The sequence below is a fragment of the Pseudonaja textilis genome, chromosome 1, assembly GCF_049901715.1.
Source record: "Pseudonaja textilis isolate UNSWEBS1 chromosome 1, rPseTex1.2, whole genome shotgun sequence".
In the NCBI taxonomy this organism is placed as follows: Eukaryota; Metazoa; Chordata; class Lepidosauria; order Squamata; family Elapidae; genus Pseudonaja; species Pseudonaja textilis.
This window is the reverse complement of record NC_141990.1, coordinates 159,637,826-159,656,452: the sequence shown is the minus strand read 5'-3', so window position 1 is coordinate 159,656,452 and position 18,627 is coordinate 159,637,826. Positions and strand designations below refer to the sequence as shown.

The 18,627-nt window shown below is 38.1% G+C and overlaps 1 protein-coding gene across 4 annotated transcripts in view; it reads left to right on the top strand.

Moving 5' to 3' along the window:
- The window catches only part of COL6A2 (collagen type VI alpha 2 chain), a 48,647-nt gene extending 34,790 nt beyond the window's left edge, over positions 1-13,857 (top strand). For 2 of the 4 annotated variants that reach the window (XM_026707648.2, XM_026707649.2), the window contains exons 26-28: positions 650-1,102; positions 1,909-1,947; positions 11,287-13,857. In XM_026707648.2, coding sequence (XP_026563433.1) covers positions 650-1,102; positions 1,909-1,947; positions 11,287-11,894 — 1,100 coding nt within the window. In that variant the 3' untranslated portion in view covers positions 11,895-13,857. Of the gene's footprint in view, positions 1-649; positions 1,103-1,908; positions 1,948-6,135; positions 10,281-11,286 lie in introns of those variants that run through there. The other 2 variants (XM_026707650.2, XM_087919491.1) reach the window with 1 other exon arrangement.
- The last annotated feature ends 4,770 nt before the right edge of the window (positions 13,858-18,627 follow it).

Below are 18,627 nucleotides of genomic sequence, written 5' to 3'. Positions count from 1 at the left end.
GTATGATGACACACATTTTTTTCAATCACTAATTAATTGCAACATAGGAAGCAATATCCGATCCATGTCATTATTGCAAATATTTGCTATCTTGACCCACCAATATTCCACACGGATTTAATTTAAAGAAAAGATATATAGAAAAATCTTTATTTGGACCCAGTTTTCTCTAACATACCCACAGCCCTTTCTGATCAACCTCTATCTGCATTGGAAGCTTCATTGGAGTACTCGGTTTTATACTTCATTAGTGCTGCTCTTAAGAGAAGGATGATACAGTGAAAAAACATCCAGTAGTGTCATTCATCAATAAAAAGAAGATCCAAAATGTCCTGTTAGGTCTGTTCCAGAGGCAATATAAATGGCAGTTGATGTCTTTATGGCCGCTACTTGGGATGTGACATTATATCAGTATCAATTGTTACTTGATTTTGGAACCATCCCTTTCTCTAAAGATCAAAAATGATACTTTTTCTGAGCATTATTTTATAGTAACTATATTAATGGTCTCTAAAAATGATTTCAAATCATTGGCCCAGTACGTATGTGAATCTGCATTCAAACGGGCTAGGGGTTAGAGATCACTGTGATGAAGGGGAAATAGAATATCAAAATCTAGGAATTATGACTGAGTTTATTTTCCTGGCAGGTGCCCGTGTTGGAGTGGTACAGTACAGTCATAAGGGAACTTTTGAAGCCATCCAGCTCAATGACAAACGCATTGACTCACTCTCTAGTTTCAAAGAAGCAGTGAAGAAACTGGAGTGGATTGCAGGGGGTACCTGGACTCCCTCAGCACTTCAGTTTGCTTATGAAACACTCATCAAAGAAAGCCGGAGAGATAAAGCCCGGGTGTTTGCTGTGGTGGTGACTGATGGACGTCATGACCCTCGAGATAAAGACTCAAACTTACAAGCCCTCTGTGATGGAAATGTCGTGGTCAATGCCATTGGGATTGGAGACATGTTCAATGTAGACGAGGAATCGGAGACTCTGAAAGCAATTGCTTGTAATGACCAGGAGAGAGTCCAAAGAATGAAAGTGTTCACTGATTTAGTGGCTGAAGAGTTCCTTGACAAAATAGAGATTGAACTTTGTCCAGGTCAGTCAATGCAAGCTTCGCTAAGGCTAATTGCAAGAAAGTAATATGGCATGTCAGAGTTTTCATACATTTAGGCTAAATATTATGTTCGTGGCATGTCCATTTTAAAAAGTAGTGACTGTCAAGGTCTAGTGATATTCAGAGTTGGAAGGAATGGCCAACAGGGAATGCTCTGGTCCAGCAGTGAGGCTTTCATTTTCAAATATTGACTAAAAGTTTAAATCATTGTTTATGTGCAAGAGTAATTGGGAGAAGATTGCATTGTTTCAATAAGATAACATTTATACCCGACTGCATTTACAGTTCACTATGAAGAAAACTGGGTTTGCTAGTGCAATTTAATTAGAATGGCCTGTGCAGCACAAAGCACAGACTCACCGTATTTTGTATCCACTAGTAAAGTCTTAAAGGACAGTTTTCAAAAATGGATCAAAGTAGTCATTGCCAGTCTTAGAATGAGTTTGAATACCAATTCTACACTCTTGATTAGGCTATCATCCTAAATGAAAATGAGATTCAATTGATTTGTTGTTAATGATGAAGTATTCTCTTAATCCCTTTGCTTCGCTTTCATGCCAAAGGGGGAAAAGTACCTGGGCCAACATGCCATTGTCCCTGCATGGAAGATCATTTTGAAATATAAATGGCCCAAGAAAAAGGATTAATTAGCTTCTCTTGATTGCACTAGTTTAAAACTTAATATTTTCAACATCCTGCCTTATTGTTGATATGTATACATTGCATACTGTTGTAGTTGTAAGCTAAATGTGATCTGGATGATTTCCATCAATGTTTTTTTTTTCCAGATCCTCAGATTGTCTGCCCTGAACTGCCCTGCCAAACAGGTAAAAGAAAAATAATTTGAACTCTGATCCTCTTTCCCCTTCCACCCTAATTTACTGTAGCATGTATAAGAATTCTGAGCTAAACAAAGAATGGGTGCTCTAACTCAACATTTTTACATTATTTCTAAATGTTATCCCTTCCTAATGTTTAATTCTACAAGTAGAAAATATTCTTGTATTATAGCTATTCTGCTTTATGGATATGTTGTAAATAGCCCATGTCTTCTGAAACAGTAGTCTCTTCTGACATGTCCCTTTTGAGAATAGCAACCTAATCTTGGCTGAGAGATTAACCATAAGAAAGTAGAGATCTTAATAGAAGCATTGGGGAAAATTGCCACTAATCATCAGTGATCAAATGCTGGTTTATGTTTTGGCACATTTGAAACTGGTTAAATCCTGATGCTTCCAATTCTAATCAGTAACCATAATGCAGAAACTGAACTCTTGATCAATCCATATAAAATAGCTCTGGGCTCTAAAGTTTAGGACAAATTTCTGATATTTTAGGAATTTCCTCAGTAACTTTTACATAATGTTCTTCATTTCTCCCTTGTTGGTACAACATGGTATATGTCATCCTTTTGTGCCCTACTACATGATTACTTAAATTAGTTTACATAAATATGTCATCTTCAAAAGTAGAAAGTCCAAAATGACTCATGAGATAAAATAAACATTAAATATTACTATCAATCAAAGTAATTAATAATAAAACATCATTCCAGCTTCATACTTGCTGTTCCATAAAACAACTATGCACTAGTGATATACCAAGTCAGAATTTGTAGCTACTGCATGAAGGCATCATAGGGATATTGCTGGGAATTAGAGATTAACTCATACATTGCCAAGTTGCAATGTTTAGCAATGCGTCTCTGAATATACATTAGAATGCATTTTTCACTTAGAAGCAGTGAATGCTTGAGTTGAATTGATCACCTCAGCATTACATCTGTATCACTTTACTACCTGCAGTGGAGGTACTTCTGTTTCTGACAGCAGTCAGAATGGTGAGTTGTGAGAGAAAGGGCCTTCTCTGCACATTTCTAGAACATAATATCAATTGAAGTTATTAAGCCCCATCATTATCCTCACCCCTTATGAGCTGCAATTTAGGTCCATTCTTTCCAGGTAGGTGACACACTAATCTATGTTGGTAAAAGGTTACCATTTATCTTTCCTAAATCATAAGGACTCCCAGTTTGTAAACTGTGTGTGTTAGAATGCTACCGTACTTATGAAAAGTTTTGATTGATTTCTTTATTTGAAGCATTTCTAATATGAATTCAGTTTTAACTTGCTACATCCATCTCATCTGTCCATCCATCCATCATTCCATCCATCCAAAAATTTCCTCCTAATGTCATTAACTAATGCCATGTGGGATCCACCCAGAAGGACACCTTGGCTGAGTTCTCCTTTCCACTGCTCGGTAACACCACAGGAGTTTCTAACCTCCAAATGTTGATTTAGAAATTGCATAGCTTCCCTCTCACCAATACGTGGAAATTAAAAGATAGGAACTTTCCCATAGATATAATTTAAAAACATTATAATTTTCCACAGGCTTCTGTACTTACTTATTGTACTACAAAAAGATAATGTGTGTGATTTGGTTCTTCTTTTAAGTTTGGTAAAATAGTTTCTTATTTATCAATGCAGACACTAAAATTACACAACTATTAACAAATTAGAATACAAATAATCAAGTTCAAATAATTAAGTAAAAAGATATTAATACTGGAGTGATGTACAACCTCTTTAAATCTTCCCTTCAAAATGATTATTCAACTTCACTTACAAGTGTCTATCACTGCTTAGAACAAATGTCTTTGAATTGCTTTCAAGTGTTTAGCAGTGATTTTTTTCCATTAAAAGAATTATTATGTTTACTATCCTGCAGTTTATGTTCTCTGAGCAAAGGCTTTTCCAGTATAATAATTTGGAATAGCAAAAATTCAGTAAGTCTCTTACTGTACTTCCATTCTGGGTATTTTTAGTATAAATCTGACCATGACTTTGTTTTCACATTCTCTTCCAAATAATCATAAATCCTGGTCTTGTTAGAGTAGATGGCCCTCTGCTTAACATACAAGTTCTTGGATTCTTAGGCAATGCAACCTGATATTGTTCAGCTTGCAATGCCTGATTACTGTCCTTAAAATTATTGCTTTAAAAACGGGATATGATATCATTATTGTCTGAATTCCAGTGAACTTGTCCTAGTCTTTCCAGAGACAGGTCTTACCATTGCTGCCTCTGTAAATGTTCCACCTTTTATTGACTGTGCTTTACATTTTCTAAGCCCCCATTTCCCTAGACATCCAAAGTTGGAGTTTGCATTCAAGAAACCTTTCATAATACACCATAAATCATTGATATTGCTCCTTTGCTATTTTCCTTTGTTCAATAATAATTGTTTCAAAGACCGTAAGAGAACACGAATTACCTTCGTTTCTTCATTTAAAGGAACAATAGAACTTATACATATTGTAGTCCAGGGCTGTCAAACTCCCAGCCCATACATCATGCGCTGGCCATGCCCACACCCAGTTTAATGAAGGGGGGGGAGTTCCAATACATCATGTGACACTGCCATAACAATGTGAGTGACACCCCTGTTGTAGTCAGTTTAGTCCTAAAGTACTGGCTCTCCATCTCTTTGCAATGAATAGAAAAGACTGATGAGGCATCAGTGGGGAAGGATAAGGTGCTCCCCATCTGGATCAAGGGATTCAGCACTATACAGTGAAAACAAGTAAACAAGTATGGGTTCAGTAGAAAACAGCCTGGGCAGGGAACAAATACATTAGCCTGATCAAAACTGTGCCTGAATGAAAAGTAGAGAAAGGATTTAGGAGAATTAATGATTTTCAGTTGATACTGAGAAAAATGTGCTGTACTGCCATTTGGGCTTTGTACTGGGCAAGATTTTTTTTTCCTTCCTAAAAACAACCGTATTTTCAACCTTGTTTACTCACCATATTAATGCCTGTCATAAACATGTACATGGGTGGGATTCTACCGGTTCAGCCTGGTTCCATAGAACCAGTAGCTCCGAAGAGCAGCTGACACCAAACCGGTTCTCTCTGAAGATCATCTTTTCTTTGGTTGGGTCCACCCACCCGCCCGGGCTGTAGGCTGTCCTTTATTCTTACCTTAGTTGCTTTGTGCGGCACAGCTGAGTGCCGCACATCAGCAGGAGATGGTGATTGCTTTCAGGAGATGTTTGCAAGTACTGCGCACGCTCACTGAACTGGTTGCTATGCCAGTAGGATCCCACCCCTGAAGTACACTTTCTGTAGTATATAGTAGCTGAAAAGATACATAACAACAAATTGATATTAACACATCCATAGTAAAAATCAAATCAAGCAGACTTGAACCTGGACTTTCTGGAATTTACTATAAATTGAGGGTCTGCTGCAGTGGTGGGATTCACATTTTTTTTACTACCGGTTCTGTGGGCATGGCTTGGTGGGTGTGGCTGGGGAAGGATACTGTAAGACCTCCAGTCAGAGGTGGCATTTGCCCATTCTCCAGATCTGGTCAGAACCTGCTGACTACCACCTCTGGTCTGCTGGTCACTTAAAGAGTCTTGTAGGCAGCCTGGCATCAATAAACCCCGTGTTGCCTACCTGTGACATAGGTGCTTGTGGCCTTGAATCCATTTACTGTGGTCCACAAAATGCCATCACTCTTTTGATAATCTTTAAGGTATGACAGAATTCGTCATTGTGTGTGCTGTAACAGACTAACAGCATTGCCTATTTGGATTTCTGGCTAGATATCTATATGTTGTGCTCATGTTTAAATATTATTAGTGATTAGGGCTACTTTAAAGTGTTTATTTTGCTTGTTAACTTTTAAATGTCCCAATAATTGCATTATCTCAAAGGAATAATAAATGCAGCACCTAAGATCACATTATAGCCAGTAGCATAATAAACAATATGAAGTTTTAAAAGCACTAAAGTTATTTTAAAATGCCTTGGAAGACATAAAAGGACTTTTTAATGGCCCTTACAAACTATAGCATACGGGGCTCTAGGAAAAGTATTATCCAGGGACTACCATATTTAAACTCACTGGCCAGCAATTCAGCACCAGTATCAGTATATAAAACCAGCAGGATCTGAAATCAGAGCATAGCCCTGAAAATATTCTTTTGACCCTCACTTGCAGATGGGAGGTACCCAGTTACTTTCCGCCCTGTGGAGGTCGAGATAACTTTGCCCAGCACCAAACCTATGATCGCCCAGTTCCTGAACTCCACGAGGGAGATCCAGGACCCCAGCATGTATACCCAACTGGTGGCCACCTTGGCCTATACCGCCGAAAAAGCCAAGTTTGCCACTGGACATGAGCGGCAAGAGTGGATGGACTTGTTCATTGATACTTTTAAAATGGTGCACAGAGAAATTGTGGGGGATCCAGAGACTGTAATAGGACTTTGCTGAAATTATTATTTTGCCTCTAGGACAAAAATAAATTTATGGTTTGGCCTACAGAACTTAAAGATATTTAAATGGACAGCCCGTTTAGCTTATAGATTTCTCCTTTACTTTTTATTAATTCCAGATTATAACAAATAAGCTTCCAGAATAGGAACGTTCTCAAGTGTCTGCTCTGGTGTGGCTAAGGCTTACATGCAGCTTTACTTAATAACCAGCATACTGGCCCTGGCCAAGAAATTATTGCAGTCACTGCACAAAAACTCACAGAAGGCAGGAAAGGGCAACCCTTTAATTCCTTACCTTAAAACCTGCGTGGGCTGAGAGATAGGCATATCTGCTAAAGCAGAGTCTCTAAGATCAGGTACACACACACACACACACACACACACACTCCTGCAAGAATCTCGTCAGTTGCAAGAGATTGTTACCAACTGGTAAGAAGCAGGGAAAGCATTAAAGAGATGGCCAGAGGGTGAGGAGGTTCATTTTTTAGAAGTTGTTCTCATTAAATGGCCACAGAGGGGATTGACAACAGATTCTTGTAGCTATAACCATTACAGTATTCTGCACAGCCACACGATTGTGATTCGTGTACTTGCAAGTGGTTCACAATTATGATGTCACAGCACTCCATAGTCATGAGTTCTCCATTTGTGACCTTCACTGTCAATTTCCAACAAGCAAACTCAATGAGAAAACGGACAGGAGATCTCAAATGTCAATCAAGTGACAACGGGGCGCTGCAGCCGTGCAGGATTTGCCTATCAACAGCATTTGGGACTGCTGCAACTGCCATCATAAGTTGGCGCAGTCATGTGATGTCATGCTTCACAACCACACTGCTTAGCAATGGAATGGCCAGTCCCCGTTACCATGTTCAGGACTGGCAACTCTGTCACTAAATGATGTGGTTGTAAATGTAAAACAGTCCCAATGACCACAAAGTTAAGCAAGGGCCACCTATATTTTAATTAATATGGTATATGAAATGCTTGCTATATTTGGAATGCAGACCAATGGTGGCTCCCCTCCAGAAAACATGAAACATCCTTGCTCTGAAAAATCCAAATTAAGAAGAGCGACAACATTCTGCTCTTTGACTTCCCAAATAGTATTTAGAACACAATGTTTACAATTAAGGTGCTATTTGGAATGTTTCTACATGTTCAATGTATGTCTCTTTCTCTACTGAAACCATGGCATGACCATCGTATATTTAACCCTAACTGCTTTTTAAAAACCGGTGAATATTTTGTCTCCCTTCTTTTGCCAACTAATTATTTGTAAGTGCCTGTCTATCTGACTCTTTCTTTTACTTCCAAGAGCTTTGGTAGATAATTTGGTTGGTAATCCTATACAGTGGTTTCCATTATGTGTTGGGCTTTGTCAAGCAACCTCTCCTGGGCCTTCCTCTTACTCAGCTGGTCCTCACAGGCCCTGGGTTTGCATCCTGCCCCACTGGATCCCACACCCTTGGGCCTCCTCCATCCTCTCGCCTTGCTTCACTTACTTTTTCCAAAGATTTGAGAAAAAGAAACAGCTGGTGCACTGTGCAATCTTTCTATACAGAGGCTGCATGGTGCTGTCCCAGAAGCAGGTATCATTTGGGGGACATCCACAAATGACCCAAGAATTGCAGTCACTACCCAAATGGCACCTGCTTCTGGACAGCATCATGAAGCTCTATATAGGAAGACCATATAGCAGATCAGGTGCTTCTCTTTCCAAAGGTAATTTTTGGGGGAAAAAATAAGTGGAGTGAGGCATGATAGAGGGGAAGAGGCCCAAGAGTGTGTGTGACTCAGCAGAAAGGGAAACTATACAAAGGGCTCCCTTGGGGTGGGAGAGACCCTGGAAGGACTGGGGCAAGCCATGTATGAGCTGGGAGGTGCTGCAGTGCACCTCATGCTCCACTTAATGATCCATGTGGTTACTTAATGACTGCAAGGGAAGAGCAGTATCACCAGCCTCACTTAACAACCACCATAACTTATGATACCATAATTCTGGGCTCAGTCGTGGTCATAAGTCAAGGACTATCTGTAGTTATTCTAAGCATGTTTTTAAAAATTGTCCTAAGAATAAGTAAGACTAGAGCCTCAAAATTAAAACATTTTATATTAGATAGCAAGCAGTTTCACACCCAGATTTGCTGCCTTTCTGAGAAATTCCAGAAATACAGGACCCCCAAATAGCATGCTGCTGACACCTGTCATTTATTGATTATCTCAGAGACTCAGAGATATTAAGTTAAACCTCTGGAGTTTTCTTTCTCACTTCATAAGACCATTCCCATATGGCATGAAAAGCTGTTACTATACTCAGAAAACTCACAGTTCTCAACAATTGTGTAAGGTGCATAGAATCATAGAGCTGGAAAGGACCTAGAAGGTCTTCCAATCCAACACCCTGCTCAAGGCAGGCGCCTTACACAAATGCAGTCAAATAGTTGTCCAGCCTATTCTTGAAAACCTCCAGTAATGGAGCACCCACAATCCCAAGAGACAAGCTATTCTATTAATTGTACACTCTCTGGCTTGTAATTCAGTGGTGGTCCACCAGAACATCTACTAATATAACCACCTTGTTTATAGTCTGAAGTTGTCAAAGACCATAGCGAAGATATTTGGAATTGATTGGATTCTAGTTTCAAGGCACGAACTGTAGGATGGTGAAGCTAAAAAGAAATCTATATTAATGCACCTTTTCTCTTTTTTCACCTTTCTGTTTTTTATTTTATTTGCTCAGCTTCTTATTGTCTCCCAGTTCTCCTTCCTCTTTTAACATTTTATATTATGCTAATAGCATTTCTCATTGCTTACTAGCCTTACAAACACAGGTGGCAAGTTTTAAGAAACCTGTGTGAGTGGACCAAAACATACGAGGAAAACAATATGAATTAACACTTATTTTGGGGGAAAGCGTAGAGATAGGTGCGTTATAGGCTTTCCCTTTGACCTCTGGTCCTGCATTGTTCAAATATCACCTGACTCAGCCAGCAGGTCACAACAAAAAAGGCTACAAATAAACATGTGCAATAGTGCCAAGGAGTATTGGGTAAGCAGGCCAAAAGTGACTTTAAAGAAAGACTTGGCAAAATATCATCCAGGCAGTTGAACAACAAAATACACTACAACAATAGAAGCCCTCTTTTGGCATAAATTTGTTGGTATGGACTATGTCTACTAATGTTTCCTGGCATCCATAGAAATAGTAATAAGTGGAAAAAAATGTATAGAGAGAAGTGTATAATCTAATTAATTTGTAAATGTTTGTCCACCATTTACATCAATTGGTGAAATGTTGATGCACTCCTTATAAACAGGCTCAATCTGGAGAAAATCCCACTCAGAAGCTAGTGTTCATGCGCAGGAATTTGCCTGGCCAGTCTGTCATTTTGTGGGTACAAATACGCACTGGTTTTATTCTGTTTACTTCCAGTAACATAGGCTTCAATCACAGCCTTACATGACCTTAGAAATAATTTGAAACAGAGTTAATGGAAATTGTTCCTTGTTATTTCATTTTTGGCAATTCATGGCCAGTGGTAAGGAACCTCAGCAAAGCTCCTTGTGTAAATCTGTTTTAGCTGTGATGTAGCAGAAAACAAAGAAAGATCTGGAGACTTTTTGGAGTGCTCTTCCCAAGGAGACATTGGTATAATGCAAGAATGCTTTTATTTTGGATAAAAGTTTGCAATTAATTTATTTAGCCAGTAAAAGTTTTATTCTCCATAAAATGGTTTATGAATATGTTTTCTGTTTTTGTTATTGTCTTTTTTGCTAATCATGTCAATAGCAATATGTGCAATGTGCTTTCATATGTGAAAGCAAAAGAGATGAAATCTCAATAAAAAGCACAAACCTTGGCTAAGTAGAGTATTATTTATTGCAACTTTAACGTATGTTTTCAAACAAAAACCTAGCTAGGCTTAGGCCTTATTCCAAATAAAGATAATCCTTTTTTAGCAACCACAGTTGGGACCAGCAACATAGCCATTAACTGTAGTCACTAAGTGAAAATATGACTATGGTTATGATCTTCCATCAGTTTTCCTCTGCTTTACAGACCTGTGAAGATGATAAATGTGAGAATTGTCTCAAGGTTACTTTTTCCATTACCATTGTAACTGCAAACAGTCAGCAAAAAGGACTATCTATAATGCTTTCCCAATACATCCCTTTCTTATTTGAGGATTTGAGAAACTTTCAAAGTTTCTCAAATTCTTTCCATTAAAGAAACATTTGGAAAATATAATCGCCACAAAACCCCTTTTCTGTGTTTTATTCTTTAAACCCAGGGGAGTTCAGAGTTTTTAATAAAGAAGCTAATGGTTGCAGTTAGTGGCATTTATGTCTGTCTTCCTGCCTTCTCTATTTTAAATACTTTTTATGATAAATGCTGCCCACCACAAAATTAATCAAAATTAAGTATTTTTACCACTTGACTCATTTTATATATTCCATGCCATAACAATACCAACTTTTAGCACAAATATACTAGTCAAAAATATTCTTCAGTTAAAACCCTGACTACCAAGGGGCTAGGAGCATATGGCCCAGCCCAAAGAAATTTAATTTTTTAACTATACAACTTGTTTTTTCTATTTGTACTTTTCTTTTTGGTTGCATGGATTTCCACTCCACACAGCACTTGATCTTTAAACTCTGCCATTCTCAGAGTTTAAAGTCTCAGTGTCCCTATGGAGTTACCAAAATGGGTTTATATTTTAGAGGGAAGAATATGAGGAAAGAGTAAATATTTACCCACCTGATCTCTTAGAATCTCAGAATGGAATGAAATCTTTTCCCCGGCTTTTTGAGTTATGTATTCTAGAGTCCTGATTGTTGTTGTTGTTTTCTTCTTTCCCTACTCATAGAGCTTTCTGTCACCCAGTGCATCCAGCGTCCAGTTGACCTTGTCTTCCTCCTGGATGGTTCTGAAAGAATTGGCAGCCAGAATTTTCGCAGGGCCCATGGCTTTATAGAAGCAGTGGCTGAGCAGCTCCCCCTGGCCAGAAGTGACAGTGACGACATGAATGCACGCATTGCTCTGCTACAATATGGAAATGAGGACGAACATGACATAGTTTTCCCATTGACATACAATATTACTGACATCACAGATCGTTTAGCCAAGATCAAATATTTGGACTCCTCTTCCAACATTGGGTCTGCCATCATATATGCTGTCAACAACCTTGTCATTAACACACAAGACAGGCAGAAGGCAGCTCGGCGTAATGCAGAGCTGTCCTTTGTCTTCATTACAGATGGTTTTACAAGCAACAAAAACCTGGAAGAGGCAATTGATTCCATGAAGAAGCAGAACGTTATGCCCACAACCGTGGCCCTAGGCAGTGATGTGGACATGGATGTCCTCCTGAAAATCAGTCTAGGAGATCGGTCAGCCATTTTCCGGGAGAAGGACTACCTAAGTCTCTCCCGGCCTGACTTTTTTGATAGATTTGTTAGGTGGATCTGTTAGTTGTGAGGTAGACACCAGCGCTTTTAAGCTCTTATATTGTTACATGGGGCTTTTTAAGCAAAAGTATGCTGCCAGAGGGTAGCAGGCACAAATTTTCAAGGGAATTTATTTTTATATTCAAAATTGGTAGGCTCATTTCAAGTAATGTTTATGGTGCTTAATTAAAAACAAAATAATAGGAGGCTACAGAACATCACAGTATCATTTGTCAGACTTTAAAACATTGTTTAAGATTTTTATATTGTAATATTTTTGGTGCTGAATAGAAGAACTGTGCAGTCAATGTAAAGCATAAAGAACTATCATCTCCAGCTGCCCCAAGGATCCATCTTAACCCTCCTCTCCCATTATTTCCCACTCATCCAATTACTGGTAGACGGGTAATTCCATTGTGCCTTGACCGTGATGCTAACATTTCCTCTGTTTTCAAGGAGATACTTTGCAGTTCAAATAATAACAGGAAATATTTTTATCAGTACTGAGTCTTGCACTTGGTCTATTCTATTAGTAAACACCGAGTCTTCCTTGCTTTCTTTCCATGTACGTGCTTCAGGATTGCAACGTTGAATGGTCTCCCCTGTATCATGGTGCATGTAATAAATGGACTTCACAAAGATATTTGTAGCTATTTCATCTTAAAACAAATCTAGGAAAAGAAGTTTTGTTCCTATACAGGTAGTCATAAGTTGTGATGGTTGTAAAGCAACTCACTACATGACCCACCCATGTTTACTACCTCTTATGGCAACCATTAAGTAAATACAGTAGTCATAAGGTGAATGCCATCATCATTAAACAAACTCTCTCTTCTCCGTGAAGCAGTTTTTGTTGGAAATTGGAAGGAAAGCCCATTTCTGGCAAAAACGTAAATTGCAGAGTGCTACAAATGGCCATAAATGCACGCTGGTTGTCGAGCACCAGGGGAGGGGCTGAGGTTGTTCTTGGGTTGTAAATCACTTTTTGACAGTCTGTCATAACTAAGCAGACTGATTGTAAGTGGAGGATTACTTGTACTGATAAGATATGGCATCCAGCCTTCCTGTGCCAGTACTGTTCTACTCCCAAGGAAGGAGTCTCGTTAAAAATGGGCATCAGTATAATGTAAAGAGATTCTGCTGGATTCTCTTCTGGATTTCCTGCTACATTTAATTGAAGCCAAGTGCCATCAGCTTTCAATGTTCCATGCATAAATCTGGAATTTCCCTGACTTGACTTGGCAGACCATTTTATGTTATTCTTTTACAATAATGATGATAAGCACCATTAAACTGAATCCCAATTTAAAGTGTACTGCTGTGCACATAAAGGAGTTTATTGGAACTGTGCATGAGCATTCTGCTTTTATTAGATCTTCATTAGAATAAACAGTTCCATCAAATTGCTTTCCCCAATCAAAGAAATTGCATAACAACCAATTTTTTAAAGCCTGCAAATTTACATGAAAAATTTAAAGAAGGCATGGCTACATTTTTAAAGAGATGGGGGAAAGGTAATTGAAGTGTTACATAACAAAGATGATGACTATAATATAAAAATTCTATAAATTATGAACATATGAAACCAAAAATATGGCTTTATAAACATATGGTTGTAATTCAGAATTCTGCCCTATTAACATGGAGAATATTTTACTGGTTTACACACTTCTAGCTCCAAATAATTTGGGGTTTGTTTGTTGTTGTTTTGTTCCACACCACAGAGCCTTTCTTATACTTTCAATCTTCTAGTGAAAATATGTCTTTGGTCTTATTTCTAATTGCTAATAATCTCTTTCATAAATCATAGATTATCCTTTCTCTGAAATATAGTGTGAGCTGTCCAAAGGGCCACTGTGCAAAGCCATACTAATTGATAAGCAATGAATACCCAATGTCAATGTATTCCTGATAATATTGTTTCTGGAATGACATCCTTACTTGAGCCACAATTGCACTCCTGATAAATAAAAACTTTTTTCACAATATCTTAATGTCATTCATTTTGTAGAGATTTAAAGTTGGAAGAATCAGTTTTACCATTTACTCTTTTACCATTTATGTTTGTTTTATTACTTTCTTAATTATTAGAATTAATCAAACAAGAATATAAAGCAAATGTTTATGCAATATAAGTTCTAATTCATAATTTCCTATTAAATTGAAAGCTTTTTTTAAATTGACACAAAATGCTACAGTCTTGTATAATGCTTCCCTCAAGTGCAGCTCAGTTTCTGGGTACTACATGAATATATTCCATTGATATGATGGGAAAAATATGGAACTACATTGTTAGTGCTACTTTATTTAGTTGTCTAATTTTTAGGCTTGGATATCTAGTCTATACTTTTGGACTTAATGATAGTCTCTTAATAATTCTACTATCTATAAATGATAAACTGAATAGCTGATGCAAAAAATATTTTTCATTAGTATTTCTTCGAAGAACTGTTATGAATTTAACTATATACTATATCAGACTTCTTCACAGTTGTGAATCTAGATGTTGCCTTTAATTCAAAAGCTCTGCTGGATGGAGAACTTACATTGAGATTCAACATATGTAGAGCTCACCAAGTTGGGATAAGTTAACTTACTTGTCTTATGATTCATGGGCATAAGAATGTACAGTACAAAGGATGGAAGAATTTTAAAATATTTTTGACTGATATGGGGAGTTCCTGAAGAGCTGAACTCATGCTGGGGTGAAAGTTCTTCAGTCTGAATCTGAGCTGCTGCTGGAACTGCCACTATGCTGAAAGAAAGAAAAAATGATTAAAGCTTATTACAATTGTTGACATTTCGTATCTATTTTCCTTATTTATTTAACTTCTATATTAACTCTTTCATTTCTATTTGTTTCTTCCTGTGGTTTCCATTGTAATGATTATTCTTTTTGTGATGTCCAGGATGACTTACAGGGGGATGATAGCCTGGAGGTGGTGCAAGAGGTTAACATCCAGGCCCTCCAGGGAGCATTTCAGGTAAACCAGGGGGTGGATGTAATAACAGATAACTGATAATGAGAGTTGGAAGAGACCTTGTAGATCATCCAGTCCAACTACCCATCCCAAGCAGGAGACCCTACACCATTTCTGTCAGATGGGAGTCCAATCTCTTCTTGAAAGTCTCAAGTGATGATACTTGCACAACTTCCAAAGGCAAGCTGTTCCATTGGTTAATTGTTCTCACTGTCATGTTATTTCCAGGTTAAATCTCTCCTTGTTCAGTTTTCATCCATTATTCCTTGTCTGGCCTTCAGGTGCTTTAGAAAATAACTTGACCCCTTCCTCTCTGTGGCAGCCCCTCAAATATGGGAAGACTGCTATCATGTCACCCTGGTCCTTCTCTTCACTAGCCTAGCCATGCCCAGTTCCTGCAACCATTCATCATACGTTTTAGACTCCAGTCCCTTAATCATCCTGGTTGCTCTTCTCTCTACTTTTTCTAGAGTCTCAACATCTTTTTTATAGTATGGTGACCAAAACTGGATATAGTACTCCAGGTGTGGTCTTACTAAGGCTTTATAAAGTGGTATTAGTACCTTACTTGATCTTGATTGTATCCCTCTGTTCAGTGGTGGTATTCGACTGGTTCGGCCCGGTTCTGGCAAGCCAGTAGGAGCGATGAACAATGAACACTGAATCAGTTATTTCCGCTGCTCTGCTGGCACCCCAATGCTTACTTCCCTCCATGTAGACTTAGACCCATTAAGGACTACTCATTGAGTACGCTTTGCCAGCCTGTTCTAAATCCATCTGGTGGTGGTGCTACCTATCCCACTTTGTTCTAGCTTACCAAAAAGTAGGTTGTGGTCTATTTTGTCAAATGCCTTGCTGAAATCTAAGTATATTATATACACAGTATTTCTCTGGTCTACTAATTCACTACGTTGAAGGATGAAATAAGATTGGTTTGGCATGATCTGTTATTAACAAACCCATGCTGACTGCTAGTTAATACTTCACTTGTTTCTAGATGTTGGCAGATCTGTTTTTTTATTATCTTTTCCAGTATCTTCCCGGCTATTGATGTTAGGTTGATTGGTCTGTAATTTCCTGGGTCTGTTTTTTCCCCTTTTTTGAAGATGGGAACCACATCAGCTCTTTTCCAGCCCTCTGGTAGTTCCCTGGTACTCCAGGATTTTTGAAAGATATAGTGCAGTGGTTCTGAGATGACCTCTGCCAGCTCCTTTAGAACTCTGGGATGTAATCGGCCAGGTTCTGGTGATTTGTATTCATCAAGATTAGACAGGTGTTCTCTTACTATTTTTTTTCCTTATTTTAACTTTTATTTCTGGTCTGTCTATTACAATTATGTTTTTGGTGGGTTGAGCTGTAGTTTGTTTTTGCGTGAAGACCGATGCAAAGAATGAGTTAAGTATCTCTGCTTGCTCTCTGTTGCCTGTTACTTCCTAACTGTCTTCTCTCCTTAGTGGACTGACTGCTTCCTTGATTTTTTTTCTTGTTATTTATATGTTTATTTTATTTTATTTATTTGATTTGTCAATCGCTTTCAAGATAATAGGTATAAATACAGTATAAACATGAGTAAGAATACAGGAAATAGGTATGATTAAATGGGGACAATAGGACAGGGACGGGAGGCATGATGGTGCACTTAATGCACACCCCTCTTAGGAATGGGGTGAGGTCAATAGTGGATATTTTGAGGTTAAAGGTTTGAGGATGTAACAACAGAGTCAGGTAGTGCATTCCAGGCATTGACCACTCTGTTGCTGAAGTCGTACTTTCTGCAATCAAGGTTGGAGTGGTTAACATTGAGTTTATATCTGTTGTGTGCTCTTGTATTGTTGTGGTTGAAACTGAAGTAGTCATTGACTGGTAGGACATTGTAGCAGATAATTTTGTGTGCTACGCTTAAGTCCAACCGTAGGTGGCATAGTTCAAGATTGTCCAAGCCCAAAATTTCAAGTCTGGTGATATAACGTTGGAAGAACCTTTTTTTTATTATCTTTGACTTTTGTTGCAAGTCTTTGTTCGTTCTGAGCCTTTGCTTTCCTGACTTCGTCTTTATAGATTCTGGCTATCTGCCTTAGCTGCATGTCCCTCTTTCCATTTTTTGTACTTGTCCTTTTTTTTCCTTTTAATTTGGCAGAGATCTTTGTGTAACCATGCTGGTTTCTTCTTGAAGTTCTTGTTTTTCTTTCTCAGTGGTATTGTGCTGGTCTGGGCTTCTATGATCGTACTTTTCAGAGTTTCCCAAGATTCTTGAGTTGTTTTCCCCTTTAGGATTTTCATCCATGGAATCTTTCCCAAGTTCTCTCTGAGTTTATTAAAATCAGTTCTTTTAAAATCCAAGTCTTTGGTGTCATTATGTTCTATTGCTTGTGTTTGTGTTATGTTGAATTCTAGTATGACATGGTCACTCTCACCCAAGGTTTCTGTAGTTTTAACTCCCTCTGTCACCTCTTTTCTGTTTGTAAGAGTTAAGTCCATTATGGCTGTCCCTCTAGTTCCATCCTCTACCTTTTGGACTACAAAGTTGTCAGCTAGGTTGGTTAGGAACCTATTTGATTTCTCACTTGGTGCAGAATTAATTTTCCAATTGATATCCATGATGATGTCCATGATGATATGGATTTTGGAAATGACCCCCCCCCCCTTGCCCAGGAAATCCATATGGAGGAAGATGCCAGCCAGGGTAACCAGGACCTGAGTATGATTGTATTCAAGTTGTGGTCCAGGAACAGAAGGAATGGGCTGTGATCATGGCATCCCACCAATGTAAACATTTAGATACTGAGCCCTTTTTAGTTGCTGATATTTTTAAAAGGATTTCATTCAGTTTAAATGCATTAGTTGGAATGGTAGAGTAAAAAGAAAAATGAGAAAGTGCAGGGAAAAAAAACAGAAAAATGGAAAGAAAAAATAAGAATATAGTAAAGACAAAGAAATGAAACATATAAATAAATGACTTCCCCTTTCATCACAAATAGAAACAATTATAGTAACTTTTTATTTTCTTTTAAAATAAGATAAATTATCGCCTCTTCCCATATCCTATCTCTTATGTATTAATAACTAAAGACAGCTCCACTAAAAGACCACAACAGAATGAACAGTTGGGGAGTAGATCAACTATTCATACTTCTGCTGCGTACAATTTCTGCTTGGAAGGAGACCACAACACAGGGGTCTCTGTCAGGTTTAGGGCTCTGAGAGATGAGGAATAACCACCTTGCTCAAAGAGAATGTGGCGTCTTTGAAAGGAGCCTTGGGTACGCACACTTCCTTTTCTATTCACTTTTGAATATTGTTCATTAACAGCTTTTCTGCTATTTCAGGAATACTTGGATCAACAAGTTTTATAGCATCAGATGAGTTTCATCAATACTAACAAAGGAAGTTTTAGATACAAGTTTAAGGACTTATTATTTTTCTTTTGGAATAAACTGCTTTTGGTTTTTCCTAAGCGTAGAACCACTGAACTGCATCTTATTTTTCAGTCTATCTTGAGTATCTACCAAAATATTAGCAATTCCCACGAGGTAATAGGCACCTTGAAAAGGCCCACTCATTGACAAAATTTGAGTAATGAAAAAAATCATTTGATTTAAAGTGCTTGATAAACACAGTGTATATTCATTTCCCTATCAAGATGGAAAACAAGTGGAATGGTTGCTATGGGAGATGATGAGAGACAGCTGAAGCTGCCTCTCCAGAGCAGCCCCAAAATATTTTGCAGCCTGAGACACAAAAACAGAACCAAACAAGCCCCCTTCCATTCCATGATGG